The sequence below is a fragment of the Aspergillus piperis genome (genome assembly GCF_003184755.1).
Source record: "Aspergillus piperis CBS 112811 unplaced genomic scaffold BO85scaffold_14, whole genome shotgun sequence".
Classification (NCBI taxonomy): Eukaryota; Fungi; Ascomycota; class Eurotiomycetes; order Eurotiales; family Aspergillaceae; genus Aspergillus; species Aspergillus piperis.
In genome coordinates, this window is record NW_020291604.1 from 113,306 (window position 1) to 140,813 (window position 27,508).

Sequence of the window (27,508 nt, forward strand, 5' to 3'; positions counted from 1 at the left end):
CGGTTGGTCTTCACTGTTGGCAATCGAATCGAGGACTTCGACAACCACTGAGAGGTACGATCAGCGTATTGTAGACTTAAAAGAGTTTATAATTGTATCAAGCTTGTAGTAAGTTTACGAACTAAGTATTATATCAGAGAGGACTTCTCCCCGTAGAAGGAAATACTAGGTGGTATTGTCCGGCAGTATGTCCATCAGTTAGGGTGTCGGGTTAACAGCAAGTGAACTTCTATCGGTCACTATACCTAGATGAAAAGATAGGAAGATATCTGAGGAGAGAAAAACATCTCGGATGATGGATTTGATCAGGAATATAAAGAAGATGACTGACAACACCGAGAACAGATAAGATAAGGGGAATGGCCATATCTATTGAAAAGGAAAAGGTTCTGGGCCTCTGGAGAGGTTTATATGCTTGAATGTTATTACTACTACGCTCAGTCTTAGTTCACATTTCACCTTTCCGCTTGCGATTGTAAATTGTCATAATTCCTGCTAATGTAACGCCGTGCAACTAGGCTGTGAAAATATTTGCTACATAAAAAAGGGTCATCCCGCATTGACACGTAAGCAGAAATGCATCGTCAATAAGGGATATAGATCAACTGGGGAAACTCGAAGAATGAAAAACAATAATGCAAGTCATCGCGGTCGGAATGAAGACGTGATTAAGAAGGGTGGCTCAGAAGATACTCCACTGCCCCTTGCACGCTGCCTCCTGCTCGACGGAGAGCCTCGATATTTCTCTCAAACTCGAAGAATCCCATATCATTCAGTTGACGAAGCTGCTCCGCATACCGTTCCTCAGGGGGCCGGTTATCCTGCGGAGGGGGGCTGCCAAATCCACCACCGAAGAGTGCCGCCAGAGGATTGGTGCCAGCCGCGCCGCCTTCTCCCGGCGCAGCACCCAGGTTCTGCATCCATTGTTGCAGCAAGGCTGGGTCCCGGAGGAAAGGATTCTGTTGCGGGTTGAAAGGGTTCGCACCCGCCTGACCACCCTGGCCACCAAAGAGCGCTGGGTTCATGAACATGTTGAACGGATTCTGGAAGCCCTGCTGATTCTGTCCTTGTCCCGTAGCGTTGTCACCCCCAGCGGCTCTCTCGGTACCTTCCTGTTGAGTTCCGCCAGCGGTAGGGGAGGCGCCCGACGGCGTCGCTCCTGCAGCAGGGGTACCCATCATGGGATTGCCTCCAAAAAGCGCCGCAAAAGGATTTCCAGCACCAAGTCCGGCAGGCATAAAAGGGTTGAACGCGGCTCCAGGAGTGGGCATAGTACCGGTGTTGTTCTGAGCGTCTCTGTTTTCCTCGGGTGTTGTGTTGGTCACCCCGGGAGCGGGAAATGCGCTTCCTCCACCCAGGCCCCCGCCACCCATAGCTCTCTGCATCTGTACCATCTGACGTATCGAGTTGGGGTCGGTGAGCATGCGGCGAAACTCCGGGCTCTGCATCATCTGCCGCACGCCGGGACCCATTTCGCGCAGCATGGGGTTCTGCTGGATCATCATGTCAATCATGGCGGGGTTTTGCAGAGCTTCGTTGATCGTAGATTGAAATTGGGGGTTTTCGAGCATGTTAAGCATGGATTCCGTGTCAGGAGGAGGGCCCATCTAGAAACAGTGTATTAGTGGTCTGTTATGGCACAAGAAGTCTGTCAGGACAAGATCAGGCAAACGACTTACCCCGCCATCAGGTCCAAACATTCCCGCACCTGGCAGTTGCGCAAAGCCGGCATACCTGGCCCCCGTTAACCCCGCGAGCGGGTTATTGCCCGTACCGGCAGCGAGATTAGTAGGAACGCCAGCAGCCGCAGGCGTGGGAGCAGCGCCAGCTGGTGCGGATGTTGATGTCGTCGACGCAGCACCGCCAGGGCGCACATTGCTGGGCGCACTCTTCACCAGGTGAATAGTGTGTCCGTCCTTAATTTTGTACGTTGCCAGGGTCTCATTATCTTTGAGGACTCTGCCCGAGTAGATCAGACGCTGGCGCTCAGCCGGGGTATCAGCATATTCCGATGACGATAACTTCTCCTTCAGATCAGAGACGGAGGTGGATGATGGCAAAGTGAGAGTGTATTTGGCATCATTGGACGACTTCACGTTGAAAGTGATTTGCGCATCCTCGGCGGCGGCGGTATCATCAGCCATGGTTTGTATTGGGGTTGCGACGGGTTGGAGGGGATCGAGGGGTGTCCGGAGACAGTCAGCCTAAAGAGACAGATCACGTCACACAATAAAGGTGTCGGAGGAGAGTCGATCAAAGTAGGAACGTCGTGGGGAAAAAAGGATGGGGGAGAGGAGATAGTGGTGTAAAAGAAGGGAAGTAGGTAGACGGGTAGATATGCACAATGGACTGGGGAAGTTGTCCTCTTGCAGGGAGAGCAAGGCAGCGTCGGCCAGTTAACTAGTTAACTAGGTTGACTAGGTATGGGGTTGCCTCAGTGCTGAGTTAGCGGATGATAGCGTAACCGGCGAGGTAGAAGCGGGCAGAATCGCATCGTCCGCCTTCCAAGCACGCTTGTACCGCCCAAACGGTATTTCCCCCGCCGGTCCGCCCACATCGGCGGGCTGCTGTGTAAGGTGCCGTACGTACCGTGTAAGTGAAGATAGAGCTATCACGTGATAGCAGCCAAACCAGGCAAACGGAACCACAAGCTCATTTCCTTCTTCGCTAACCGGAATTTTCACCTTTCCTTTCCTTTCTTGCAGAAACACGCTGTCTGGCTTGCTTCTCTCTCCTTCCCTCTCCACCAACCTTCCCTCTGTGTGAGGACACTCGGTTTCGAGAGTCCTCTCTCCCCATCTGCTCCACTGGCAGCAATGGGACTGCTTGCATTGTAGTGTCATCCTGGCTACAATCGCGTCGTAAACAACCCCCCCAACCACACCCCTCCTCCACCTGTCCAGGCTCGGTGAGAGTCGCGTCTGTTCACCATGGCGACTACTTCGCACATGTTCATGTACTCCTTGACGATCCAGCCTCCAACTGCGATCACCCAGGCCATTCTCGGTCAATTTGCTGGGACCAAGGAGCAGCAGATTGTCACCGCGTCCGGATCGAAGCTCACGATCCATCGTCCCGATCCCACCCAGGGCAAGGTCACGCCGCTCTTTTCCCAAGATGTCTTTGGCATCATCCGCTCGCTGGCAGCCTTCAGACTGGCCGGTAGTAGCAAAGGTATGTTACGCTTTCCCTGTCGGACTTTCAAGATCATCATAGTGATTCTTCAAGCTTCCCGGGCAGCACGATCCCTTGCCGAATCGTCCCCGCTTGGTGCTGGGACGTGCTCCCGGTCGGCAACGTTGACACTGGGTCTTGGTGATTGAGAACTGTGCTGAAAGATGCCTGTAGATTACATCATCATTGGCTCGGATTCGGGACGCATCACTATCATTGAGTATGTGCCGTCTCAGAACCGGTTCAACCGGATTCATCTCGAGACATTTGGCAAGTCGGGTGTCCGCCGTGTCATCCCAGGCCAGTATTTGGCTGTGGATCCCAAGGGCCGTGCGTGTATTATCGCTTCTGTTGAGAAGAACAAGCTTGTATACGTCCTGAATCGAAACTCGCAGGCCGAGCTGACGATCTCGTCCCCGCTTGAAGCCCACAAGCCGCAGACACTGGTGTTTGCCATGACGGCGTTGGATGTCGGGTATGAAAATCCGGTCTTCGCAGCGCTTGAGGTCGACTACTCAGAGTCTGATCAGGACCCCACTGGCCAGGCTTTCGAGGAGCTGGAGAAGCATCTGGTCTACTATGAGCTGGATCTTGGACTCAATCATGTAGTCCGCAAGTGGTCCGATCCCGTTGACCGCACGGCTTCTCTTCTCTTCCAGGTCCCTGGAGGCGCAGACGGTCCCAGTGGTGTGTTGGTGTGTGCGGAGGACAGTGTTACCTACCGTCACTCCAACCAAGATGCGTTCCGAGTGCCAATTCCTCGGCGCAGCGGTGCCACTGAGAACCCGGAGCGTAAGCGTTCCATCACGGCCGGTGTGATGCACAAGATGAGGGGTGCTTTCTTCTTTCTCATTCAGACTGAAGACGGTGATCTCTTCAAGCTCACCATCGACATGGTTGAAGATGACAACGGTCAGCTCACGGGTGAAGTCAAGCGACTGAAAATCAAGTACTTTGACACTGTTCCGCTGGCTTCGAGCTTGTTGATCCTGAAGAGTGGTTTCCTCTATGTTGCCAGTGAGGCTGGTAACCATCATTTCTACCAGTTTGAGAAGCTGGGTGACGATGATGAGGAGATTGAGTTCACGAGCGAGGCTTTCTCCGCTGATCCATCAGTCCCTTGTGACCCCATTTATTTCCGGCCAAGAGGTGCAGAGAACCTCAACCTTGTTGAAACCATCAACTCCCTCAACCCATTGATTGACAGCAAGGTGGTCAACATCACCGAGGACGATGCGCCTCAAATCTACACTATTTCTGGCGCTGGCGCTCGGAGCAGTTTCAGGACGCTCAAGCATGGCTTGGAAGTATCCGAAATTGTCGAATCAGAGCTGCCCAGTGTGCCTTCTGCGGTCTGGACGACCAAGCTCACCAGATCTGATGAGTTTGATGCTTACATCATTCTCTCCTTTGCCAACGGAACTCTTGTGCTCAGCATTGGCGAGACCGTCGAGGAAGTTACCGACACTGGTTTCCTATCCACCGCACCAACCTTGGCTGTTCAGCAGCTCGGCGAGGACTCTTTGATTCAAATCCACCCCAGGGGTATCCGTCACATTCTCGCAGATCGTCGGGTGAATGAGTGGCCTGCCCCTCAGCATCGGTCGATTGTCGCAGCCGCAACCAACGAGCGTCAAGTCGCCGTTGCTCTCAGTTCCGGCGAGATCGTCTACTTTGAGATGGACTCTGACGGGTCCTTGGCTGAGTATGACGAGCGCCGTCAAATGTCAGGCACGGTTACCTGTCTCAGTCTGGGCGAAGTTCCCGAAGGTCGTGTTCGGAGCTCGTTCTTGGCTGTCGGCTGTGATGACTCGACTGTCCGTATTCTGAGCTTGGACCCTGACTCTACTCTGGAGAACAAGTCGGTTCAAGCCCTGACCGCTGCTCCTTCGGCCCTGAACATCATGTCAATGGCTGATTCCAGTTCCGGAGGAACTACCTTGTATTTGCACATTGGTCTGTATTCCGGTGTCTACCTGCGGACAGTTCTGGACGAGGTCACCGGTGAACTCTCGGATACTCGCACGCGTTTTCTGGGATCTAAAGCTGTGAAGCTTTTCCAGGTGTCTGTCAAGGGACAAACGGCAGTGCTGGGCCTGAGCTCGCGTCCCTGGCTTGGGTATTCTGATGTTCAAACGAAGGGCTTCATGCTTACTCCACTCGATTACGTTGGGCTCGAATGGGGCTGGAACTTTTCAAGTGAACAGTGCGTGGAGGGCATGGTCGGTATCCAGGGACAAAATCTACGGTACGTTTATTATCTTTATCCCCACTTTGCACCTGCAATCGATTGTATGATGAGAACTGGGATCCGAAATCCTATGTGGAAGAACCTTTTATACTTGTACTATTTCCAATTGTTCCTACTGAGATCATTCATCTACACTATCATTTGTCCTTGAGGTATCTACTGGACATCAGCTAACATGCGTGGCTAGGATTTTCTCTATCGAGAAGCTGGACAACAACATGTTGCAACAGTCGATTCCGCTCTCGTATACTCCACGCCGCTTCCTGAAGCATCCTGAGCAGCCGTTGTTCTACGTTATTGAATCTGACAACAATGTTCTGTCTCCCTCTACCAGAGCCAAGCTGCTGGAGGATTCAAAGTCCCGTGGCGGTGACGAAACCGTTCTTCCACCCGAAGACTTCGGATACCCCCGGGCCACAGGGCATTGGGCTTCTTGTATTCAGGTGGTTGATCCCTTGGATGCCAAGGCAGTTGTTCATACCATCGAGCTGGAAGAGAATGAGGCGGCGATTAGCATTGCTGCAGTCCCATTCACCAGCCAGGATGATGAGACGTTCCTGGTGGTAGGAACAGCCAAAGACATGACTGTCAACCCGCCCAAATCCGCCGGTGGCTATATCCACATTTACCGCTTCCAGGAGGATGGAAGAGAGCTGGAGTTCATCCACAAGACCAAGGTCGAGGAACCACCTCTTGCGTTGCTGGGATTCCAGGGCCGCCTGGTTGCTGGTATCGGGTCATTGCTTCGCATTTATGATCTTGGTATGAAACAGCTCCTTCGTAAGTGTCAGGCGCCGGTTGTGCCAAAGACCATCGTTGGTCTGCAGACCCAGGGATCTCGAATTGTCGTCAGCGACGTTCGCGAAAGTGTCACGTATGTCGTGTACAAGTATCAAGAGAACGTGTTGATTCCGTTTGTGGATGATTCCGTGTCTCGCTGGACCACTGCCACCACTATGGTTGACTATGAAACCACTGCCGGTGGTGACAAGTTTGGCAACCTTTGGCTCCTCCGTTGCCCGAAGAAGACGTCTGAAGAGGCGGATGAGGATGGATCGGGCGCGCATTTGATTCACGAACGCGGCTATCTCCAGGGCACTCCCAATCGCTTGGAGCTGATGATCCATGTGTATACTCAGGACATCCCAACGAGCTTGCACAAGACTCAACTTGTAGCAGGTGGTCGGGACATCCTCGTCTGGACTGGTTTCCAGGGCACGATTGGTATGTTGGTGCCATTCATCGGCCGAGAGGATGTGGACTTCTTCCAAAACCTGGAGATGCAGTTAGCTGCACAGCACCCTCCTCTCGCTGGACGGGACCACCTGATCTACCGCAGTTACTATGCGCCGGTCAAGGGTGTCATTGACGGAGACCTGTGCGAGATGTACTTTTTATTGCCTAATGATACGAAGATGATGATCGCAGCGGAACTGGACCGTTCTGTCCGGGAAATCGAGCGCAAGATTTCGGTAAGACTGCCTTTACTACAATTAACATATAAGATGACTAATGATGTTATAGGACATGCGGACCAGGGTGGCGTATTAATTTGAATGGTTTCGGCGTCTACCAGGGCTAATGTTGTATGAGGGTTTCGGATACCCCATAGTTGATTCTCCTTTTGCACATGAAGACATGTACATTTACATCAAATACCAGATTATCCTAAATCCGGTATCCGTTGGTGGTGAGTGGCGCATAGTACGTCGAGCTCCCTCGTATTCAGTAGTGCACTTAGCGATTGCACGTCTCTTGCCTCGCTCGATCTCTCGCTCCCCTCGGTTGATCTTGAGCTGGATGCAGCCTGTACTAGATACAGCCTGTACGAGACAAGAATAAGGCGTAAGCCTTCGACGATCTTTGAGTACGATCTTACCCGCATGCCACGGGTATCATCGTAATTTATCCGTCGAGACAACACGTAGCAGATGCAGTGATTGTTGGTATTCAGCAATGATATTATATTTGAATAATGAATGATGTCTGTTTTGACTACCTTCCATCATACTATCCCATCAAACCTAGTAAGATCTATACCATTATTTCAACAGTACTGATTATAGTACTTCCGTACTTCGCTTTCATTTACTGCGTGCAGTACTATATATCCTACTGGCGTATATCTCGATCAATGATCCTCGCAGCAGCGAGACATTTCTCGTCCTGGAATCGGGACGTGATGATTTGTAGTGCGCAGGGAGCGCCGTCGACTTCGTCGGGCTTGTCTGTTTATTTGAGTTTCATCAGTATTTTCATTCTCATAGTGGTGCTATGTTTGAATGGGTACGCAAGCTTACAACTAGGCTGCATGCCATCGTTGATAGGCATGGGCTCAGGATCAAGTTCTTTTGAAGCCTGGCCGTAGGGAATGATGCATGCTGGGTACTAGTAGTGCATTCTGTTAGATTTGTTTCATTGTGCAACGTAGATAGGATGTACTCACGTCGAGTAGATTCCACACGACTGTGTAGGGCGGCCACGCGTACGTATCATGTGGGACGGCGGTGTTCTGTGCCCCTGGCCCGAGGATTACATCGATGCCGGTCTCAACCCAGACTTTGCGCCATGCGTCGCGGTAGTCTTGTCTCTTGTGATGTAATTCGTGGATCTCCTCGAAGATACCCAGCTCCTTGGAGACGGGGAAGTCACCGGTGACCATCGGGGAGGGCCCCTTGGCTACAGAGGTAACTAGTGGCTCACCGCTGGGAGTGACGTGGTCGTGGTGTGGTGAGTAGGTGCCGTATTGCCAGAAGAGGCGGTTCGCGTAGGCGATGTCGAGGTCTTTGTTGGTGTCGTTGTCGAGGTAGACGATGCGGTGGCCTTTTCGGGTCAAGGCTTCAATGGCAGATTGCAGGGCACGTTTGATAGGCGGGTGGAGGGGATATTTCTCGTCCGTGGCGAGGATGCCGATCGTTAGGGGCTCTGTTAGTTGGGGATTGCGGGACCAGGGTGCTGCGAGGGTCGTCACGTCGTAGCGCCAGGGTTCGGCGTCGAGAATGGTGGACATGAAGAGCTCGAGGTCCTCAAAGGTTGCGGTCATGGGTCCGGCGCAGGGTTCGACTGAGGGGGGCCCTTCGTATAGGAAGCTGACTTGGCCGCCGTATGGAATCCGGGCGGTCGTTGGCTTGAAGCCGTAGATGCCGCAGCAGAGCGCAGGGATGCGGATCGAGCCTGCGACGTCGGTGCCGACGCCGATGAGGGAGCCCCGGAGGGCTAGAAGTGCACCTTCGCCGCCGGTAGAACCACCGGCTGTGAGGGCTGTGTTGTGGGGGTTGAGGGTACGTCCGTAGATGTTGTTGTCTGAGTCGGCGGTCTGGAAGTGTCAGTTGTGCATTGTAACACATTGGTGAGGGGGCCTACCAGCATCGTTTGAGGAACGTTTGTCTTCACGTACAGCACCGCGCCCAGATCCATTAACATATCTACTACAGCCGAGTTCGTGGTTGCAGGACCATGCCCGAGGAATGATACATATCCAATAGTGGTATGGTATCCTTTCACATGGTAGCTATCTTTCAGACTAATAGGAAGGCCATGCAGCGGTCCGATGATTTTCTTCTCCCGCTTGAGATAGTCATCAAGGTACTTGGCGCGTTCTAGGGCGAAGTCGAAGAAATGCTCCGTCAAGCATGATGTCTACCACGAATTAGTTCAGAGTCTAAGTTAGGATCCTTTGGAGGGCGGCCCACCAATTGCTGCGCAACAGCCGCCCGCTTGCAGAACGCGGTCGTAACGGCCACGGAGCTTAGCTCGCCGGAAGCAAGCTTCTTGAGCAATTGGGAAGCATCATAGCTGCCAGTAATATCTAGCTCGGCATCTGTGAGGATTCCACTCTTCTCAACAGCATTGGAGGCTAAGAGATGCGTAGGACGAGGAAGCGAAGCAACAAAGTCCTCCTTAAGCCGCCACTCGGTGGGGATCTTCGAGTCGAGGTCTTTACGTCTTTCAGCGACAATGACACGCCAGTCTTTGACTGGCACTTCTGTGATAGTCATGGTGATTCTGAATATTTGGTCTGTAGTGAGGGGTGGAGGGGTTGCGGGATGAGACGAAATGGTGGTTCAGTTGCGCCCGGTTATACTTCCCCGGGGCATCCCACCGTGCTGACAGGATGATCTTCCTTTATCGTACTTGGCGGAGGATAAGATTCCCGCTATCTGGTTCCGATTCCTGCAGAAACTTGTTATCAGCAAGGATCCGTCATGGTGGGTTGGGGTGCGTTGGCTATTGGTCCTGGTGCTCACTTACACATCTGAAGCTCTCTTCACTCATCCCATGCCTGTTATAGGCTTCGCTAGGCTCAAAGATGATCGTAAGATTTTTAGCAGAATGATGGATACGTTTTTTATGAGAATCAAAGCTCAGGTGTAGAGGAACACACATCATCTCTGCTAATTCACTTAAGAGTGAGTGCTGCCGACAGTGATGAGAACCAGGGTGGTTGGTGGAGAGGAAACTGGGGCGGATAGAGGTAACGAGGAGTTGGGGAAGAAGAAACACAACCGACTGCAAGTAAGTCCCATGACCCGCTGTCAGGTGCCTCTTTGTTACATCTCGCCAATACAACTTTGCCCAGTCAGTAACCACAATGTCTTGCGACAATAATCCAATGAGTCCATCTATTTCAGATGTACAGACAAAACCATAAACATATCTTCTCGCAAACTCACACCATCTATCGTCTCACAATAACCTGTTTCACTCAATGAAACCCCTTCCTCACATTATCATACTGCGACACCGGATACTCCAGATGATTCTCCGACCTTTCCAGAGCGCCGGTACCACCTAGGGAATCCACGACCGTAGTAATCAAACTCTCCGCCCCAACCTTATCCGCCGAAGTCTCCCACCACATGGCACCCCCAAGCCCCTTATTCCTGATATACTCCGCCTTCTGCCTAGCAATAGCAGGCGTATCATAGCTGATCATCGTCCGTTTGGCAGCATCAAATGAGTAACTCGCACCAATAGTTCTCAGTTCAGACACATTGGCCCCCGCAGGAGGAAGCGCCTTGTAATCCCACACCCCATCCTCGAAGCTTCCTTTACCGATACCATTAAACGGCTTACCCGGTCCTTCGGTGTTTAAGAAGGCGCGCCCGTAGAGCGGCATACCGAGAATGAGTTTATGGGCGGGAACGCCGGCGGCCACGTATGCGGAAATGGCTTGCTCTGTGTGGAAGGGTGTTGACTTGGGGTCATCTCGTGAGAGGTAGAGGTTGGCCTGGTGGCCTGCGGTTGTGTCCCAGCTGCCGGCGTAGTCGTAGGCCATGACATTCCAGAAGTCGAGGTAGAGGTTCATGGCGGATATGTGGAGAGTGTTGTATTTGGAGGGACCTGCTGAGGTAGCTATGCTGAGGAGGAAGGGCGTGCCGTTGCCGTGTTCGCGGCTGTATTTGTCTAATTCCTGCTTAGGCTTAGTGGGTGATTGATGGGTATGGTAATGGGGAGGGAAAGCGTACCTCGCGAACCTCGCGTAGGAGTAATACCATGTCTGAGGCTTGGGCTTCGTTGGCAGGGTACTACGTAGGTAGACACGTTAGCACGGTTTTGAAGAAGTACCCGTAGCCATCATGTAGGTATGTGTACATACCTCCCAATCTATATCCAATCCATCAAAACCCAAGTCGGCCAGCAACTTGACAGCCGAGGAAGCGAAAGTCTTTCTGCCTTGATCCGTACTCGCTGGGATCACAAAATGGGGTGAGTATGTCCAACCTCCAATCGATAGAAGCACCTTGAGATTGCGATTCTTCTGCTTCAGGAGGTTGAGTTGCTTGACACATCCGTAAACGTTGTTCCCGACATCATTCCATGAATCACCGGGGAAGTGCTTATCGATGTCGGACCATCGATCAGCTAGGATGACGTCGCCGCTGGAGGTGACGTTGGCGAATGCGTACATAATATGGGTCAGTTTATCGACGGGGATTTCCTGCGGAGTGTGGTTCCTGGCGTAGATTGCCTTGTATCAATCAGTATAACATCAAAGACATGTATCGATAGGCGGATGAGGTGACTCACCCAGCTAACAAAGTAAGCAATGGACTTATATTCCGTGCTTGTGTTGCGCGGTATCAGGTGGTGGGTGCCAGGCTCAAGGTGGCTAGGTCCGGGAAATTTGGTTGGATCAAGATCATTAATGCCATGGCGGTGGCGGTGATGGTGAGCACTGCTGACCAGCGAGACTAAGGCCACAAGGAGAAGAGAGAAAAGCTTCATGTTACAAGATGAAAGATCCAAGAATGATCAACAAGAATGGAATAGAAGGGGTGAATAGAGAGGTTGAAGGAGAGTCAGCCTTGATATAGCAAGACAAGATTGAGAAGGAATGTAAGTGTAGCGCGAACCAGTCGACATGTAGTGCAGATAGAGAGTGACGGAGGGTCATCTGCTCGCATACTCACATACTTATATTCATTCTCTGCTTGTCTGTGCTGCTGATGTGCTTGAAGAATCTGTCACCAGCGGTGAAAGCAGACTTGCATGAATGTAACCACAACATTTTTGTGAATGACTTCAAAGAGGTCACCAACCATCTTCCCCTGTCAGCACATAATCTATTGGCCTGGTAAGTGGAAATAATCAACAATGGGGACTGATGGTGTTTGAAACATGACAAGTGTTTTGACCCATGGTTATTCTTGCCATATTGGGTATATATGAGACTTCATCTGCCGGTTTGATGCGCGGAGGTAGATGTGCTACTAATAACATTAATGAAGGCCTGACGTCGTGAAATTGTCGACAAAATCCATATATTAAACAGTGGAGACATCCTGAAGTAAGCTCAACCTCATAAACGGAGATAAATTTCCGGTATGGCAGGAGTGGCTTGTTCAACAGTGTGGATGCATCAGGTGCTGCAGGCACTGTGAAAGAAGACCGAAGAGGGCGTGGCTGACCCGCACACAAATTGGAGGGGCTTGTGTAACCCTGCAATAAATGGGAATAGCCTCGCCGAGAACCGGATCAGGCAGGCCGATGCAGGTCCCGCCTTTGTTTCGGAGGTGGTTTGCCCCGGAATATCGATGGGGCCTGAAACGCTAGGTGGACGGAGTAGTCAAATATACAACCAGCATCAATGCGCCGTTCGTCCTGATCTAGGCCGTCAGGCACGCAATTCTAATGAGCCCAGAGGCTCGACCTGAAGTAGTAGAAACAAGGATATTTTCGGAATTTAGATCTCTATTTGTTTTTTTTTATCATAGTCTAATCATTCTATAATACCTTATGCAGGGCTTGATTTCAAAACTGGCTGTAGATCTGACTATCTACACAGAATATATAATAAGAAATCAAAGAGATTATGTTTCCCTTCCTACCAGCTATAATAAATATACTTAACCTTAAAACTAGCTCCAGGTTCTACTCTGTAGAAAAGTTATCTTCTCCTAGACTTTCTTTGCATGGGTGTCTTCAAGTTAAGTAGATGCCTGCAATAGAATACAAACCTGTAATCCTGAAATGTCAAGAAAAGGGCCCCCTACCTCGTCTTGTATAAGCAGAGCCTTCCTGGTGACGTTCTACCACTACACCACTGCAGGCTGCTGAAACGAGAAAGATTAATCACGGAGGAATAACCGATATTCTCAACGATAGTGTCTGCATGAGTTCGGCGTGGCTCTGGGATGCAGTCATGTTTGTTACGGTAGCCTGGTTTTTTCCCCGAGCGGTCCACGATGTATATTATTATAGCTTTGGTTTTGTTTAGTCTACTAGTACTCAAGTAGTGTCAGAAAACTTATTAATGCACTGAGCTGAAAGCATGCATCCGTCAATAGTAGATCACAATGCGTGCTGTTACTGTTAACGTTATCTTAACCCCAGCTTGCTCTGGCAATAAATGCTGTCAAGCTGATTGTAATCCAATTGGACAAGCCAAGTTCTCCCCATGCCCAAACTCTGTATTTGGTTGCTACCAATCATTGCCTATGAATATGCAACTGCGCAGGTGAGTAAAATGACCTTCCTATTCGGTTCAGACTTGGCACTTGTGGTCTTAATTTTCCGACATCCAAAGCTTGGTACAACGGCTAATGCGCGCATTATGCAGATCAGTCCTCGGAAATACTTTGCTGTACGAATTGTCATTAGCTGGAGTGATTGTGATGTGCATGTGCTATACGGTCAGCAATTGGAAACCCGTTCGGGATCCCGATTCTGTCTTTCTTGAATTGCATATAACAACCCGGGTTGGCATTAGGTTACTCCCGTATATTTTGTTGCAATTGATAAACATAGGTGGTAAGCCTATTGATATAGGATGCAAAATCTGCGAACAGCATCCTCGGTATACGTGTTGGCCGCGGAAAACAGGGACGGAAAAGCGCCCAACCGGCCCGTCTCTAGGCGAAGAACAGCATCAGAAGGGTGGCACCAGTGGAGTGGAATCGGAGATCCAGAGCGGGTACTCCATACATTAGAACGGGAGGTCCCAGAAATTTTAAAGCCATTAAGAGCTCCACGAGCTCAGGAGGCGGAATTTCCGTGAAGAAAAAAACAGGCCCTGATAGCGGTTAAGAGCGGAAAAGTCTGGAGCAAACCTGGCGCGGCTATTCTCGCTTGGGTGCGGAATGAAGAGAGAACGGGGCCGGGAAACCGATGTGGGATCTATAGAAGCCGAGTTCGTCCTTGGTCGCTAGTTTTAAATTGATAGTACATAGTTCATCGCGAGAATTTGATGCTTAATTGTGTCAGGGCGCATTGGAATAAAAGCAAGCGAGGGTCGGAGCCAACCTAAAATAGCGATGCGAACCAGCTAGAGTGACTGGTCAGAAGCACACGGCGGTCAGCGCCAATCGGGATGGGCTTCTTACCCCGGTGGCTTGCCAACGTTGTCACTTCAAGGGCGTGGACTTCGATCCATCCGTCGTCATCATCCGAGAACTTGTATTGGATGGTCTTTTGTCGCTCCGATGTCGCAGCACTTCGGACACGAACAGGCTGACAAGTCACGAAGTTCAACACTAATAAACGACTGGCTGATGGGGGGTTTTTCTTTCGCGGTAAGGATCAGAAGGTCCGTAACTCAATGGCGTGAGATCTACCACTATCACGCGAGGGGACTGCTCATCAAGAATGTTCGAGCTGTTGTGACCAGACTCTTGCAGGTAAACTAAACTCCTAAGAGGATAGACGCGTATAGAAGAACCCTGTAAATTGGTAAAAGTAGTAGTAGACCGACAATCATGGAAGATCAGCTAGCACTGGCGTCATTCGCATTCCTTTGGTGGGCATTAAACCTGGTTACGAACCAATTTGCTGTAGGGCGTGGAGGGCTTTGCTGGTCGGCAGTTGTCATTAAAGGGCGCGATGGGGAGCCCGCCAATCGCTGCTTTCCCGAGCGACTGACTTCACACACGGACTTCATTCCATGGACTCTATCGCATTGGTCGGTCTCCGTGCAGGATGCTCGTCGACCTATCAGCTTGCTCGGGCGCTTCGTTTTTAGGCTTTTTCTCGTTCTTTCGGTCCCCTAACCCGCATGTTTCTGGACCGCTTCTAACATCCCCTTGGATCGAATATCAAAGCAATCACCACGTGCACGTGCATGTTCAGCATGACTCACAGAAGGGGGGGTGGACGGAGTGCAGGAGGAGAGTAGGCGATTCTTGCATCGTCAAGTTGGAAGTGAAAAAGTACATATTCAAGCCAGGATGCAATGCAAGCCCGAGAATAGCCAGAGACTCGAAAACAAAGCCGGAAGTTGTTCCTGAACAGCATCAGATCCAGTTCTCGAACATTTGACTGCTCCACCGCTGCTTTTCTATTACCCAACAGCAACTGCCAGTCACCCCATCCCTACATTCACCCTTGAATTTTTATTCTTTTTTTATTACTGATTTCTATTTATTATTATCTCCTTTTTTTCAGAAGACATTAAATAAATTAAAAAGCTTTTACTCCGCAGTCTTTCTGCCCAGATTTCTCTTCTCCATTATTTGCAGTCTCCTACTACAACCCTACCAATTGCTTACCCGTGGGTAAATTGGTGATTCGTTCGCCAATCCCCTTCTATACTACCAACAGCTACCACCGCGGGGTTCCTTTGTATTTCATACAATTGGATCTTCTACACCTGCAATGGCTACCTCATCGATCATCACGCGCGGCTCCAGCTCCCTTGCCAACTTTACGGTTCGCTCCCGACCTAAAGTTGATATTATACTCGCCAATCAAACGGATGGCTTGGTCCCTTCATTCACCACCGGCGATACCATCAAGGGTACGGTTACCATCACCGTCGATCATGATACTCGCTTTGATGACCTAGAAATTACATTCGAGGGTATGTTACCTTAAAGAATATCAGGAGAATACCAGGGATATAGTCATACTGACAGGCTCAGGAACATCGAGGACCTCGGTGGAGCGCCAATCGATGCCCGGCCGGACTGGAGCTTACCATACATTCCTCCGACTGCGACAACCCATCGATGAGTCCGCATATCCCACCCCCCGGGTTCTTGAACCCGGGCGCAACTACGAATTCCCTTTCACTTTTGTGGTACCTGAGCGTCTACTGCCTCATATTTGTAACCACGCCAAAACCAATCTGCATGTCGAACAATCGCACACGCTGCTGCCACCCACGTTTGGTGATCCCATGATAGCCAGCAACCGCAAATCGGTCATCGACGACATGGCCCCCGAAATGTGCCGCATCTCCTATCTCGTTCGTGTGACCCTCCAGAGAAAGCCCATGGCCCAGAACGCCTCGCCGGTTACGCTAGTGTCCGTTGGGAAAAAGGTGCGGGTCATTCCTGCGGTGGATGAGGAACCACCCCTCAATGTGGAGGACAATGATGACTTGTACAGCGTCCGCAAAGAAAAGGATGTGAAACGTGGCTTAATGAGGGGGAAACTGGGCCGATTAGTGCTGGCTGCGGCACAGCCCAAGCCAGTGCAGTTGAGTCCATCCGACACCGGGAACTGCGATTCGGTGAGCACCGTTGCCACGATGCAGCTACGCTTCGATCCGGTGGGCAACGAGCAGCCCCCTCGCCTAGGAACTGTATGGAGCAAACTCCGAGTGTCGACTTTTTACAGCTCTGATCCCTGGGGTGATTATCCGTCCGCGGAGTGTATCAAATCCTGGGCGCAGATGGGCCGCGCAATGTACACCGAGACTGTACCACTGTCCACCATGTGCGTTGCATCCGCACAATGGACCAAACACACCGACACCGATCTCGAACGCCGTGACTCCATGCACTCAACCTCGTCTACTGACTCATTGCCGGGTCCCTCTGCTTCGTTCGCCGGAAACACCTACTATACCGCGTCGGTCGTTGTGCCAGTCACCCTCCCCAAATCCAAGTCATTTGTGCCGACGTTCTACTCCTGCTTGATCGCGCGCGCCTACGCCCTGGAACTTAGCATCTCTTACCACGCCGCCAATTCTAGAATCCTGACACCCACTGCATCCCTGAAGGTCCCACTTCAGCTGACCTGCGAAGCACAGCCAGGCACCGGCGCTAAGGGCACCGTGGTCGACATCTCCCAGGATGAAGTGAACACGCAGTTTTTCAGCCCGCGCAGCATTGCGCCCCCATCTGTCTCCGAGCTCGTCCCTATTGCACCACCCGCGTATACGTCTGTCCAGGTTTCTAACCTGCCTCCTGACCGCTCGAGAATGTTACCACCATCGGTATCCAACTCCGGCAGCGTTAGAGTTTAGGGGCGCCCTGCTACTGCGTTGCTGCCAAGGCAACACAGAATTCCCAGGGGTGGACCCAGATGTTACGTTCTTTTGTTTCTATTGGCGTTTTGGTTTCATGTGGTTACAATATACCCAGGTTTGCAAAGTATGAGCAGAAAAAGTTTGTCATTCGGGGATACCCAGCATGATGTTGATATACCAGGCCTGCATTGCATATAGTCTTTGATTAGGGAATGGAATCCCATTATACTTTAATTAATTAATGAATGATTATAGTCGTTGGTATTGTGAATGGAAGATACTATACATACCCCCCCAAAGCCTACCTGTACTCTCGCTCTTTACCTTATTGGGTATAGCACGGGTCACCCGAGCTCAGAGGACCGATTGTTACTACTTGAATAGGAGACTAGGTGTTTTAATTACTTATTTTATCAGTAGATGAAATCACGTCATGAAGTCTTACTTAATGTAGCTAGATACGCTGACTAGATGAGAACTAGCCCTGGAGCTAGTTCGTAAAGGGGATCTGCCTTTTGCCATGAAACACAACCTCATCTTCACTCGAATCGTCATCGGATGACTAGAATACAAGACCCGCAGGCGATCCGCTACGTCGCCGAATTCATGCTGCAAACAGGTTTACTTGGGCAGTTCCGCCAGGTCGAACTTCATTCTGACCCTGAACAGGCAGTGCCCGACCCAAGCCAGGAACACTCCGGCCTCAGGGCCATGGGGACGGACGCTGAAGACGCTGGGTAGAGGGAACAAAAGACGCTCTGTTTGAGTCAGCAGGGAAGACAAAGCGCGCAGAAGGAACAGGCATGTTGGGACGGAGGAAGATAATGGACGAAGAACGAAGAGGATGGTGGTGGCTTGCAGGCAGCCAGCCGGCTGCGACACTTATTTAATATTCTTACTGTTGTATGGCTATGCTTTTGCTTTTGCTTTGATTGTTTGATTGTGTTAGATATGACGACGACCTCCCTACGTCGTGGCACATGTTGCTTTATGAGTTCTACGTGTTTTCACTGCAAGTTTGAGGGCATTGAAGGCGTTCGGGGCCATATCCTTGCTTCAAACGGTGAAGCACCTGCATAGCTGACATCTACCTATGCCGGCTCGATCGGGTATAAGAATGTTTGAATTGAATCGAATTGAGTGACTAGAATACATGCGGCGACCTATTATATGAGTTATTGCACTCAGTATAGACCGGCGGTGGAAGGGACATGAATAATAACTAGACTCCACGATCACGTTCTCTCTGAGTAGTAGACTCTGATTGCAACGAGTACCTTCCCAAAGAAGAAGATAGGCGCTCTATCTCTACGTCTTCGGAACGCATGTAATTAGATCAAGATCATCACCTTCCTACACTCAGAATGCAATATGTTTGATCACTTTCCAGTCTCGAATTTATAAGAATATTAGACTGTAGTATCTACCTGTATAGAGACTTCTAGATTCTATATAAGCATCTATTCATTCATTTACAATTCTATTATAGAATTAGGAAGCCTTGATACTAGACAGGAAAGATTACTTATATAGCTATCACGCAATCAGGCGGCTGCATTAGGTTAAAGAATATGGATTGAAACTAAACTGAACTAAACTACCAGAGACGCGCTGAAAACACGCAGACACTATCATCAGGAATACTGGTATGACTCTGGGCTTCAAGAACTTCAATCTGCTTTACCTCGCTTCGGCAGCCAAAGCGATCGCCTCGAGATATATTTTGCAGATGCGAGAAATTATCGTTTGCCGGGACTCTTTCCACCGCAGCTCTAGAACGGCGCACTTTATCGCAATACCGTTAGCTTATCAAGATTCGAACTAAGCGGATGGATCAAGTGAAAGAGGGGGTCATAATACCACTCCATTATCATCGTAATTCAGAAAGGTCCATTGATAGGAATTCGTGTAAATGCCATAGATGGCTGCCTTGAAGCGATTGTTCCTCCGAACCCGATTAATCACCGCTGATTTCAATGTAAGTGAAAGATGTAAAGAACATATTTCTATTCCTAATGATAGCAGAATAAACTCACAGATGGCCGTGCGAGTCCTCGCATCCGAACGAAGCACCTTATCCCTAAACACCAGAAGATTCGTTTCCAAGGCCGGGATCGATCCATAACACAGCATGTAGTCCACTGTTTCCTGATAAGAATCAGGGACCCCCGCAACCCGACGGTCCACAACAAGAGGAACCTGACTGAAAAAGCTCGGTGTATAATCGGTGGGTTGCAAGGCCGTGGGATATCTCGTTTTCATTTCGGCTAGCAAGAGAAAGAGGATGGCATCTAGTCTGGGAAACGCCATTTCCGCACACTCGTGTCCTGTTCCAAGGGCTAGACTGTAATCGTCCATGAGGCCATCTGTATGAGATTAGCCTAATGTGTGAGCCAGTTCTCGATGAAAGTTGAGATGGGCGGAGTCATACTGAAACTCGCAGGTAGTCTTATTTGGGCTAGCTCTTCGTCAAGGGGCGACTCTTTCCTGTGTGTCATCTCGCTGGGCACATTGGTGGCTTCGTCGACGTTGTCGAGATAGAGGTCGAACGTGTTGAGAACGGCATCTTCGCCTTGGTTGTTACCTCCGGAGGAGGTGGTATCGATATCTTCCATAATGTGGTTATAAGTATGATTTCAAATGAATGGAGTAATGAAAACAGTTAAAAGGTTTGCGAGAATCAAAAATTGTGTGCAGAAGGGTTTGATCCGATGTATCGTTGATGATTCAAGCGCCAGAAGACACTGCTCCTGCCTCTTTCTTCTACAGGGCTTCTGTTTACAGTCTCCTTCCTCCTCCGCGGACCCGAACCTACATACGGATATCTTCAGTTAAAAGGCAATACAGCGTAAATCATTCCTTTTCTCAAAACATCCGAGCCGGTGGGATAGAGAGCCATCACAAAGCGACATTAGTTAAACTCCGGCGCAGCCCCTTGGATCTTGATATAAGCCTGCTGAACCTCCTTCCGACCAGTCATCACCCGCAACCACTGCGTAATAAGAGGGTACTTCTCCAGCGACAGTCCGGCAAAATCAAATTCTCGCACCCAAGGCTCAAAGTGGTAGTCAACGGCTGTAATCCGTCCAGGCAAGACACTCTGCCCGCCGGACTTCTTCAGCTGGCCCTCCAGCACACCATAGCATCGCTCTGTCTGCGCCGCATACCGTTGCAGGGCGTCCTCGTTCTTGGTTCCATTGTAGTGCCTGATCCTTGTCAGCAAGGATATCCAAAATCCCTTCTCACATATCCTGAATGAGTATAGAAAGAAAACTACATACCTATACCAATTCGTCTGCCCCGTCATCGGCCCGAGCGTCGAAAGCAAAAAGTATTCCCACTTTTCGAAGTCCACTCTATCCTGCTCTGACCCCTTCGGTCCCAGAAGATTGTCCTTGTCATAGATTCGTCGGACATAGTTCAAAACAGCGCCCGATTCCCAGGACACCACACCGGTGTTGGGATCTTCAAGGGCTGGTACACGGCCGTTCTCGTTGATCTTGAGGAAGACTTCACCCTTGACACCCTTTTCTCGGTCGTCGCCGAATTCCCATAGTTTGACGTTGTAGGGAACCTGCAGGGCTTCGAGGGCGATGGCGATTTTGATGGGGTTGGGGCCCGTGGCGTGTGCGTGGAGGAGGAGGGGTTGCATTATGGGCGGTTGATTGCTTTCTCTGGAGCAGTTGGGGTAATCAGGAAGTTGGATTAAGGTTAGAATAGAAGAAAGGGTATTGCTCCCCTTTATAGTGGGGTTGTTGAAAGGGCATTTGGAGTAACAGTTACTGTGAACAAAGTGGTGGTGACATCATCTTGCTTGAAAACGGATGTTGAGTATGGATGCCCAAAACTGACGTGTTCACAAGGGTCAAACGACCTTCTCCGATCTGCATACCGCATGAAATGACTGAAGTGACTTGCATATGAGGTGGGGTAGGTACATGTTGGAGAAGGATCTGGGGTATGTTTTCCGCTTTCGGTGGTGAAGGTGGTCTTGGCAGTTATTTCCGTCGATTAGATATTGGTAAGAAGGGACATGAGCCACTGCTAACGAGGCTAGGGCCATCATAATTACAGGCAAATATTTACCGGCTCGTAGGATGCTCAGGTACACCCTGGAAGAGGCGGATTTACTATACTGGTAAGACTTGACTGGTTGCAAAGGCATCCCTCGACAACTTGATGGAATCTAGAAGTCTCCCAATCTGGAAAGGTGAAATGGCAAAGAGTGGGAGGGATAGAAGGGATATACTAGGTAAAATATTATCAAGATTGATGGCATGTATCTTCCATAGATAGCGTAGTAATTCCCTCTTCAACGTTGTTCTTTTTAAATATACGCTGGACATTGAAAGCGGCCTCGGATAGGTCAATTAGTCATAGGACGCGGGGGTGAGAACAGACCCAGTGATCAGAAAGTCGTAAGTACGTCGAAAGGGATAAGTATAGACAGTTTCAAAAGTAGTAGGCTTCAATAGTCTAATATAACAGGTATATGATCACTCGAACAGAAAGCGACGAAAAGTCCTGTAACTTTTATTTACAAGCACCAACCAAGATACGCCAAACATCCAAGTCTAGATAGTAAAATGTACTCACGATCAGGTCAACATGTCGTCCAACCGCTCACCCAGAACATCCTCGATCTGCTTCACCCATCTGCGGACCTCTCTCTCCACGTTCTCGTCCTCGTCCTCCATCAGTTCACTGATGTACGGCAGCATTTCAGGCAGGAGAGCAAGCCATTCCTCGCCGAGCTGCTCCGTGAGAGACTGCTGGGCCTTGAGCGCAGCGAGGCGCGTGTGCGGGTTCTCGCCGCCTGCGGTCTTGCCGCTGGGTCCGGCAGAGGGGCGGAGCAGACGCATCAGCACCGTGTTGAGCTCCTTGTGGTTGTCGGTGGAATCGGCAGCAACGGCGAGTTCCGTAAGGGCGGGCACGGCTTCCGCGATGACGATGGATGCCGTCGACGAGTTCTTCGCGTGAGCGAGCTGAGAGATCAAAGGCTGTGCGATCACCGTAAGGTGAGAGGGGGATTGCCAGAATTCTTAAACAAGTCAGCACACTGCGTCAGAGAACATTTGGGCTAAACCTACCGTCTTGGTCATGCTCAAAGGAGTTCTTGAGCATGCGCATCGTGGCCAACCACAGGCTCTTGGTGTCCTGGTTCGCCGGGTTCGCCTTGCCCAGAACAGAGACCACATTTTCGAGGATGTAGCTCGAGTAACCGGTCACGATGGACTGGACTGGTTAGCACAAGGTTGAGTCGGGAAATCAAGGGAGAAACAAACCTGGAGGGTAGCAAAGAAGACTTGGAGGAACCTGTAGAACGTGGTAAGGCGTGCCAGGCTGCCTCGAGCATCCTTCTTGGGCACACCAGTGGTCGCCCACTCCAGCAGCTTGGTGAAGATGGGGCGGAATGTCGTGTCGTTAAGCTTGTAAATCATCTTGATCGTGACTTCGTTGATGATATCCTCAATCTCGTCCACATCAGACAATTCAAACGTGGCCTGGGTATCCAGTGATACTTGTTCGCGACGCAGGTCGAATGCCTTGAACAGGATGCTGGTGAGAACTGCGATGTTCTTGACAGTAGCAGACTTCTGGTGCTTCTCAATAGCAAGGCTAACGACACCCAGAGTGTCTCTCGTAGCATCGGGACCTGCTCTGACGGCATGCTGCCAGTTACGATCGATAGCAGCGAATGTAGCTGCCACATCAACCTTGCGTGCCATGAGTTGAAGAGCTTCTTCGCGGCTCTCATCCTCCACACCTTCAGAAACAGCAGACTTGTAAGAGAGAACAAGGATCTTGTCCAGGTGAGAGCCAGACACCATGAAGGGGATATGAATGAAAAGTGCAGAGAAGAAAGAGAAGACGGCGTCGTGCAGGCGTGCATTCTCCTTTCCATCTTCCAGACTCTGCTCGAGTAGGGCAAGGGAACGGCTGAGAGCGTCAGGAAGGGCGGGAATCATGGCCTCTCCAAGGACCTCGGCCATGGATGCGAGACACAAGACACCCATGATGCGAATACGCTCATCATCCTGTCCAATGCAGGCTTCGCTAGCAACCACTTGGGCAGCATGGATGACCTTGGTCGGCTCCTTCCGGCCGTACTTCTCGGCAATGCGATCGATACAAGCCACTGCAGCGTGCTTAAGGAGAATGTCTGGCGATGACTGGACGATGTTGACCAGAGTGGGCAGGAAGTCGAGCATGCGGTGTTGCGAGGCACCGTCGCGTTCAGGGTTCTGACGGAGGCGACCTTCCAGAAGTCGGAGAACTTTACGACGCAGTTCGTCGTTGCGACGTTGCAGCAGCACCTCAATCGTGTCGAGGAAGTCCACGAGCGACAGGGTACCGAACAGAGCGCTGAGAACATCGCCGCTGGCCTGGCTGACAGGCTTGACGTTCTGCATGGATTCGCCAATGGCCAGGACCTGCTCCAGAATGCGAGAGAAAAGTGTGCGGATCTGTCCAACAACCTTATCTTCCTCTGTTGCGAAATCCTTGGCCATCTTCACCTTCAGAGACGAGTGCTTGAACAGATAAGCCAGTGCACGAAGCAAGTCAACTGCAACCTTCTGGGGCTCGCGGCCATCGTCGCTACCAATGCCGAGAAGAACTTGGGAGATACCAGGCTTGGAGCTGAGTGAATCCTTGACCAGGTCCAAGTATTTGCTGTATGTCTATTGAAGGAGTCAGCAACGACGTGTAAAGATGCATGCAAGATCAAATGACTTACGCTGAGTTCAACCGGTGCACTAGCATCAGATACCAACCCGGTCATTAGGATGAGAACATCCTTATCTAGAGCATACCGATTGGCGAGCATGGCCAGAACCGCGAACAGGAACTCCTGAGTTCCGAGCTTGGTGACCAAAGCGTGGAACAAACGCAGGCGGCGGTGAGAAGGAATATGCTCAAAGGCAGCAGTGAAGCTGAGCAACAACTCGGAAGTTCCGGACACAACATCACGCTTCTGATTGCGCAGGGACTGGATGAGAGCGGGGACAACTTGATCGATTGTCTGATCGATCACGGAGACTGAGTATTCATCGTCCTTGCGCAGGACACTAGAGCCCATGAAGGTGAAGATGGGCATCACGCTGTGGAGAACCAATTCAGGAGCAATGACGGACAAGCCCGCAACGAGCAGAAGAGCTGCGTTCTGTACTTGCGGGCTGTCAGTGGTACGAACACAGTCAACAACGAGGTCGGCCCGGATAACGGAGGTGTCGAACTGAGCCTTTGCAGTTCCCTTGGACCGATTCACGATGGCAAGAAGGCTGCCAAGCGTCAAGCTCAGCAAGTAGCTCAAGCCAGACTGGATCTGAGCCTTGAAATGATGAAGTGCGGCCAAAGTCTGGAACAATCCATCGGCCAACTCAGGATGAGCCTCAGGGGTCGAGCTGTCGACCAGTTCCAGGATGAAAGTCATCTTCTCCATGAGCTGGCTCAGCTTGGCTTCATCCTTGATGGTCATAGCGACCATGTTGTTCTGGCTAGTGCGTCTCCGCTTGGGCGCCGGTCCAAGAGACTCCATGTCCGTGATAGACACGGGGATCTTCCGAAGGAATTGGAGAAGCACAGAACCGGTGAGTTCAACACTGCGAAGAACTTCCCTGCAGCCGTGAACCAGTGGAGTCTGGACATCTTCGAGAGAGATCTCGAACAGCTTCTCTGCGGCGTCGACCTGCAGCTCCTCCGGAACAGTCCCCCAAACAGCCTTCATGCGGTTGAAGATGGCTGTGACGAAAGAGGGCCGTAGGGAATCCGAGTAGGGGCTAACATTAGACAACAGCAAAGTAATAGCGTCCTTGTCCTTGGGGGTGACCGTCAAGACAGCCTCTCGGTCGACATCTGCGACAGACACGCGCTCCCGTTCACAGACGTCCTTGGCTGTCTGCTCCTTCATATCCCGCCACGTCTTCAAGAACGGACCAAGTTCCTTGGTACGGGTTGTTCCGCCGGCCTTATCGACGCGGTTAAGAAGCTTGAGCAAAGACAATTTTGGAGCATAGAGGGGCATCTGCACAGCGTGGGAGCAGAGGAAGGTGAAGAGGCTCAAGCGAAGGGGCTTCTTCAGTTCCGTTGCGCCAGAGTCGGATGTTGCAGATCCGCGCAATGTGGCCTCAAGTACCCGGCTAATGTGGGCTTGATCGAGGACATATTCCTCGAGGCCGGGAAGGAAGGCGCGCTCGATGATCTTCTGCACATCGCGGCCGGCTATCCACTGGACATTCTTCGATTGTTTGCCGTAAATCGTGTCGCGTGCCCAAACGTTGGCGTCACCCTTCTTGCTCTTCTTGTACAAGCTCCCAATTGTGGCAAGAACGCCCGCTGCCTCGCGCCGAACTCTCTCCGAGGAATCTGCCAGAGCAACCAGGAGGAATGGCAGGAGTGCCTGAAGATCGACATCGGGACTAGCGGAAGTAAGGAGGGACGAGATTTGGTTCAGTGCGGTGATCCTGGTGCCAATGGGGTACGAGCCGGAGAAAGTGCGGATAAAGAATGACAGGTACTGTGGCGATGTTGAGGCATCTGCCTTCTTGAGGCCAGGCAAGTCGACAAAAGCCTGCAGTTTATCCTGGGATCCGACAGCAAGTGCAAAGGTCTGCACCAGGCTCTCATAGGCGGGCATCGATTGCGCACTGAGAGCAGAAGCTTCCAAATTCTTGCCTGCCACTGACTCAAGGACAGAGGCAAAGTTATCTTCGACTGCTTCTTGCTGGGCATCTTCCATCTCAACGTCTTCAATGGCGGGTGTGGTGGTGGGTACAGATTCGATCACAGTTTGTAGGTTATGTTCGAGTGCCGCGACATCGATGGAGGATTCCTCGATCGTCTTCTGGAAGATGGGTCGGAGTGATTCGGACTGAGTAAAGTGCTGGACAAGTTCTGCGAGGTGAGTCTGAGCGTCCAAGGAAAGCACACCCTCTGTATGAGCACGGCTGACGGATTGGAGAATAATAGCGATAGCCTGGCCCGCTTCCTGCTCGCCCAGAAGATTGGTCTCGAACAACAGCGACAGCAGATCCAAACGTGATGAATCCTTCTGCTTCGAGAGATCATCGACACATCCGGCAACCAAGCCAAGAAGCAAGTGCGATGTCGGATACTGTGCCGAGATTGCAGACAGCTGCTGCACGGGATCTTCCAAGCGAAGCACCGCCTTAAGGGCGCGCTTGGGGATCCGGGCGTCGGGCTTCTTCTGTGCCAGGACTGACAAGCAAATCAGGCCCGATTCCTTAGTCTCGTCCGTCCATGATCCGGCAACGGCCTCCATCAGTCCATCGAGAAGCTTGTCTTGGAGAGAAGATTTCTGTGCAAGAACCACGCAAACCATGTAGCAGCCAATCACCAGCTCGGAAACGTCCTTCAGAGCCAGACCGTCGTTGAGGACCGGCAGAACCTTCATGATAACATCCTCATGCTTTTCCTTCTCGAGTTCCCGTCGGCCAGACCGAGCCGAGTCCAACATCCCCGCAACCGCCTCGGTCAAAGTTCCCGCCCAAAACGACAAAAGCGCATGATGATGCGCCCGCTGTTTGCTGACTTGGAGGGTGTATCTGTTGACAGCGGCGAGGAAGTGTTTGTTGGTAGTAGCGCTGTGCACGAGAGGATGGCGTGGAGGGTTGATTTGGCTCTTCTTATACGGGTTGAGGATTTTGAAGGTCGGCGTCAGGTCTTCGGGCAGGATCGAAAGGAGGTTGAGGAAGAGTGGGGTGGTATAGTAAGGGAGGAAAGTGAGGATTGTGAATTCTGTGTTATACTCATGCACCCTATAAGCCTGTTAGCGCGTTGAATGAAGATCGAGTCCCCATGCCACACATACCGAAAACGCCGGATAAGCCAGTCAACGGCTTTCACGGCCGGGCTCAGCAGCAAGTGACCGCCAACAAGTGCAAGGAAAGCCTCCAGAACAGTGTCCAGCTCCTTATTCTGAGCAGCGTTCATCTCTGTTCGGTCCTCCGCCTTGCTCTGTTCGCTGAAGATGGTGCGCTCGAACGACGCGAAACGAGGATCGAGCTGACATAACTCCTGGAAACCTTCGAAGCATATTTGGTAGACGGTATCGAAATCCTGTGTAGTGGCGGTCTTCCAGTCAAAGATAAGAGACTGCGAGTGCGCAATGCGCTGTGCTTTGAGGTTCAACTGATTTGTCGACTTTGCCGCAATCTGCGACAGCTGCGCGGCGAGGGACGAGGCCATGTTGACGATGGATAAAATTTGTTTATCGATAACTGCAAATCACATCCATCCCTCAAATATCAACACCGAAAAACTTTGTCAAGACCCCAAGCGTTGGCGGGCAGTAATTCCCCGAGCAGCGTGGAGATCTCGAATGGCTCGGAGCAACTTTTTTTTGAGGCCGTTGGAACCAAACCGGAAAA

General features: G+C 51.0%; 8 protein-coding genes across 8 annotated transcripts; 2 read left to right on the forward strand and 6 right to left on the reverse strand.

Moving 5' to 3' along the window:
• Positions 1 to 389: 389 nt before the first annotated feature.
• Positions 390 to 2,428, reverse strand: BO85DRAFT_470086 (ubiquitin domain-containing protein DSK2). The gene is made up of 2 exons (XM_025662366.1): positions 1,680 to 2,428; positions 390 to 1,607 (listed from the first exon to the last, which is right to left on the reverse strand). The coding sequence occupies exons 1-2, from the start codon at positions 2,142 to 2,144 to the stop codon at positions 669 to 671; spliced, it is 1,404 nt and encodes a 467-aa protein (XP_025513654.1). The 5' UTR covers positions 2,145 to 2,428; the 3' UTR covers positions 390 to 668.
• A 254-nt stretch (positions 2,429 to 2,682) lies between these two features.
• BO85DRAFT_451000 (DDB1/RSE1 family protein) lies at positions 2,683 to 7,421 on the forward strand. Its single transcript, XM_025660496.1, has 4 exons — positions 2,683 to 3,174; positions 3,349 to 5,422; positions 5,613 to 6,897; positions 6,950 to 7,421. The coding sequence occupies exons 1-4, from the start codon at positions 2,931 to 2,933 to the stop codon at positions 6,974 to 6,976; spliced, it is 3,630 nt and encodes a 1,209-aa protein (XP_025513655.1). The 5' UTR covers positions 2,683 to 2,930; the 3' UTR covers positions 6,977 to 7,421.
• On the reverse strand, positions 7,366 to 9,890 carry BO85DRAFT_451002 (general amidase GmdB). Its single transcript, XM_025660497.1, has 6 exons — positions 9,677 to 9,890; positions 9,118 to 9,598; positions 8,789 to 9,064; positions 7,872 to 8,741; positions 7,726 to 7,813; positions 7,366 to 7,653 (listed from the first exon to the last, which is right to left on the reverse strand). The coding sequence occupies exons 2-6, from the start codon at positions 9,421 to 9,423 to the stop codon at positions 7,538 to 7,540; spliced, it is 1,656 nt and encodes a 551-aa protein (XP_025513656.1). The 5' UTR covers positions 9,424 to 9,598; positions 9,677 to 9,890; the 3' UTR covers positions 7,366 to 7,537.
• A 110-nt stretch (positions 9,891 to 10,000) lies between these two features.
• Positions 10,001 to 11,961, reverse strand: BO85DRAFT_65509 (glycoside hydrolase family 18 protein). The gene is made up of 4 exons (XM_025665565.1): positions 11,456 to 11,961; positions 11,025 to 11,396; positions 10,894 to 10,953; positions 10,001 to 10,838 (listed from the first exon to the last, which is right to left on the reverse strand). Exons 1-4 carry the CDS (start codon positions 11,651 to 11,653, stop codon positions 10,131 to 10,133), a joined length of 1,338 nt encoding a protein of 445 aa, XP_025513657.1. The 5' UTR covers positions 11,654 to 11,961; the 3' UTR covers positions 10,001 to 10,130.
• Positions 11,962 to 15,132: 3,171 nt separating this feature from the next.
• Positions 15,133 to 17,353, forward strand: BO85DRAFT_521606 (arrestin (or S-antigen), N-terminal domain protein). The gene is made up of 2 exons (XM_025665208.1): positions 15,133 to 15,722; positions 15,784 to 17,353. The coding sequence occupies exons 1-2, from the start codon at positions 15,518 to 15,520 to the stop codon at positions 17,112 to 17,114; spliced, it is 1,536 nt and encodes a 511-aa protein (XP_025513658.1). The 5' UTR covers positions 15,133 to 15,517; the 3' UTR covers positions 17,115 to 17,353.
• Positions 17,354 to 18,674: 1,321 nt separating this feature from the next.
• BO85DRAFT_65558 (uncharacterized protein) lies at positions 18,675 to 19,882 on the reverse strand. The gene is made up of 4 exons (XM_025665566.1): positions 19,549 to 19,882; positions 19,154 to 19,483; positions 18,978 to 19,084; positions 18,675 to 18,902 (listed from the first exon to the last, which is right to left on the reverse strand). Exons 1-4 carry the CDS (start codon positions 19,730 to 19,732, stop codon positions 18,798 to 18,800), a joined length of 726 nt encoding a protein of 241 aa, XP_025513659.1. The 5' UTR covers positions 19,733 to 19,882; the 3' UTR covers positions 18,675 to 18,797.
• A 146-nt stretch (positions 19,883 to 20,028) lies between these two features.
• BO85DRAFT_489737 (glutathione S-transferase family protein) lies at positions 20,029 to 20,769 on the reverse strand (the record flags this gene model as incomplete). The annotated part of the gene is made up of 2 exons (XM_025663622.1): positions 20,029 to 20,323; positions 20,399 to 20,769. 2 exons carry the CDS (start codon positions 20,767 to 20,769, stop codon positions 20,029 to 20,031), a joined length of 666 nt encoding a protein of 221 aa, XP_025513660.1.
• Positions 20,770 to 21,364: 595 nt separating this feature from the next.
• utp10 (snoRNA-binding rRNA-processing protein UTP10) lies at positions 21,365 to 27,434 on the reverse strand. Its single transcript, XM_025658044.1, has 5 exons — positions 26,950 to 27,434; positions 23,857 to 26,896; positions 22,403 to 23,800; positions 22,208 to 22,352; positions 21,365 to 22,158 (listed from the first exon to the last, which is right to left on the reverse strand). The coding sequence occupies exons 1-5, from the start codon at positions 27,324 to 27,326 to the stop codon at positions 21,716 to 21,718; spliced, it is 5,403 nt and encodes a 1,800-aa protein (XP_025513661.1). The 5' UTR covers positions 27,327 to 27,434; the 3' UTR covers positions 21,365 to 21,715.
• Between the last annotated feature and the right edge of the window lie 74 nt (positions 27,435 to 27,508).

Bases quoted from the DNA above. Each gene is read 5' to 3' on its own strand.
- BO85DRAFT_470086 (XM_025662366.1), bottom strand. From the start codon at position 2,144: ATGGCTGATGATACCGCCGCCGCCGAGGATGCGCAAATCACTTTCAAC. The intron at 1,608-1,679 runs GTAAGTCGTTTG...CACTGTTTCTAG, and splicing joins TGTTTGGACCTGATGGCGGG to ATGGGCCCTCCTCCTGACAC.
- BO85DRAFT_451000 (XM_025660496.1), top strand. From the start codon at position 2,931: ATGGCGACTACTTCGCACATGTTCATGTACTCCTTGACGATCCAGCCT. The intron at 3,175-3,348 runs GTATGTTACGCT...AGATGCCTGTAG, and splicing joins ACTGGCCGGTAGTAGCAAAG to ATTACATCATCATTGGCTCG. The intron at 5,423-5,612 runs GTACGTTTATTA...ATGCGTGGCTAG, and splicing joins ATCCAGGGACAAAATCTACG to GATTTTCTCTATCGAGAAGC.
- BO85DRAFT_451002 (XM_025660497.1), bottom strand. From the start codon at position 9,423: ATGACTATCACAGAAGTGCCAGTCAAAGACTGGCGTGTCATTGTCGCT. The intron at 9,065-9,117 runs GTGGGCCGCCCT...AATTCGTGGTAG, and splicing joins CGGCTGTTGCGCAGCAATTG to ACATCATGCTTGACGGAGCA. The intron at 7,814-7,871 runs GTGAGTACATCC...ATGCACTACTAG, and splicing joins TCGTGTGGAATCTACTCGAC to TACCCAGCATGCATCATTCC.
- BO85DRAFT_65509 (XM_025665565.1), bottom strand. From the start codon at position 11,653: ATGAAGCTTTTCTCTCTTCTCCTTGTGGCCTTAGTCTCGCTGGTCAGC. The intron at 10,954-11,024 runs GTATGTACACAT...CTACCTACGTAG, and splicing joins GATTGGATATAGATTGGGAG to TACCCTGCCAACGAAGCCCA. The intron at 10,839-10,893 runs GTACGCTTTCCC...AAGCCTAAGCAG, and splicing joins TCCTACGCGAGGTTCGCGAG to GAATTAGACAAATACAGCCG.
- BO85DRAFT_521606 (XM_025665208.1), top strand. From the start codon at position 15,518: ATGGCTACCTCATCGATCATCACGCGCGGCTCCAGCTCCCTTGCCAAC. The intron at 15,723-15,783 runs GTATGTTACCTT...TGACAGGCTCAG, and splicing joins CCTAGAAATTACATTCGAGG to GAACATCGAGGACCTCGGTG.
- BO85DRAFT_65558 (XM_025665566.1), bottom strand. From the start codon at position 19,732: ATGGAAGATATCGATACCACCTCCTCCGGAGGTAACAACCAAGGCGAA. The intron at 19,484-19,548 runs GTATGACTCCGC...AATCTCATACAG, and splicing joins AAGACTACCTGCGAGTTTCA to ATGGCCTCATGGACGATTAC. The intron at 19,085-19,153 runs GTGAGTTTATTC...CATTGAAATCAG, and splicing joins GAGGACTCGCACGGCCATCT to CGGTGATTAATCGGGTTCGG.
- utp10 (XM_025658044.1), bottom strand. From the start codon at position 27,326: ATGGCCTCGTCCCTCGCCGCGCAGCTGTCGCAGATTGCGGCAAAGTCG. The intron at 23,801-23,856 runs GTAAGTCATTTG...CTCCTTCAATAG, and splicing joins GTGCACCGGTTGAACTCAGC to ACATACAGCAAATACTTGGA. The intron at 22,159-22,207 runs GTAGGTTTAGCC...GACTTGTTTAAG, and splicing joins CTTTGAGCATGACCAAGACG to AATTCTGGCAATCCCCCTCT.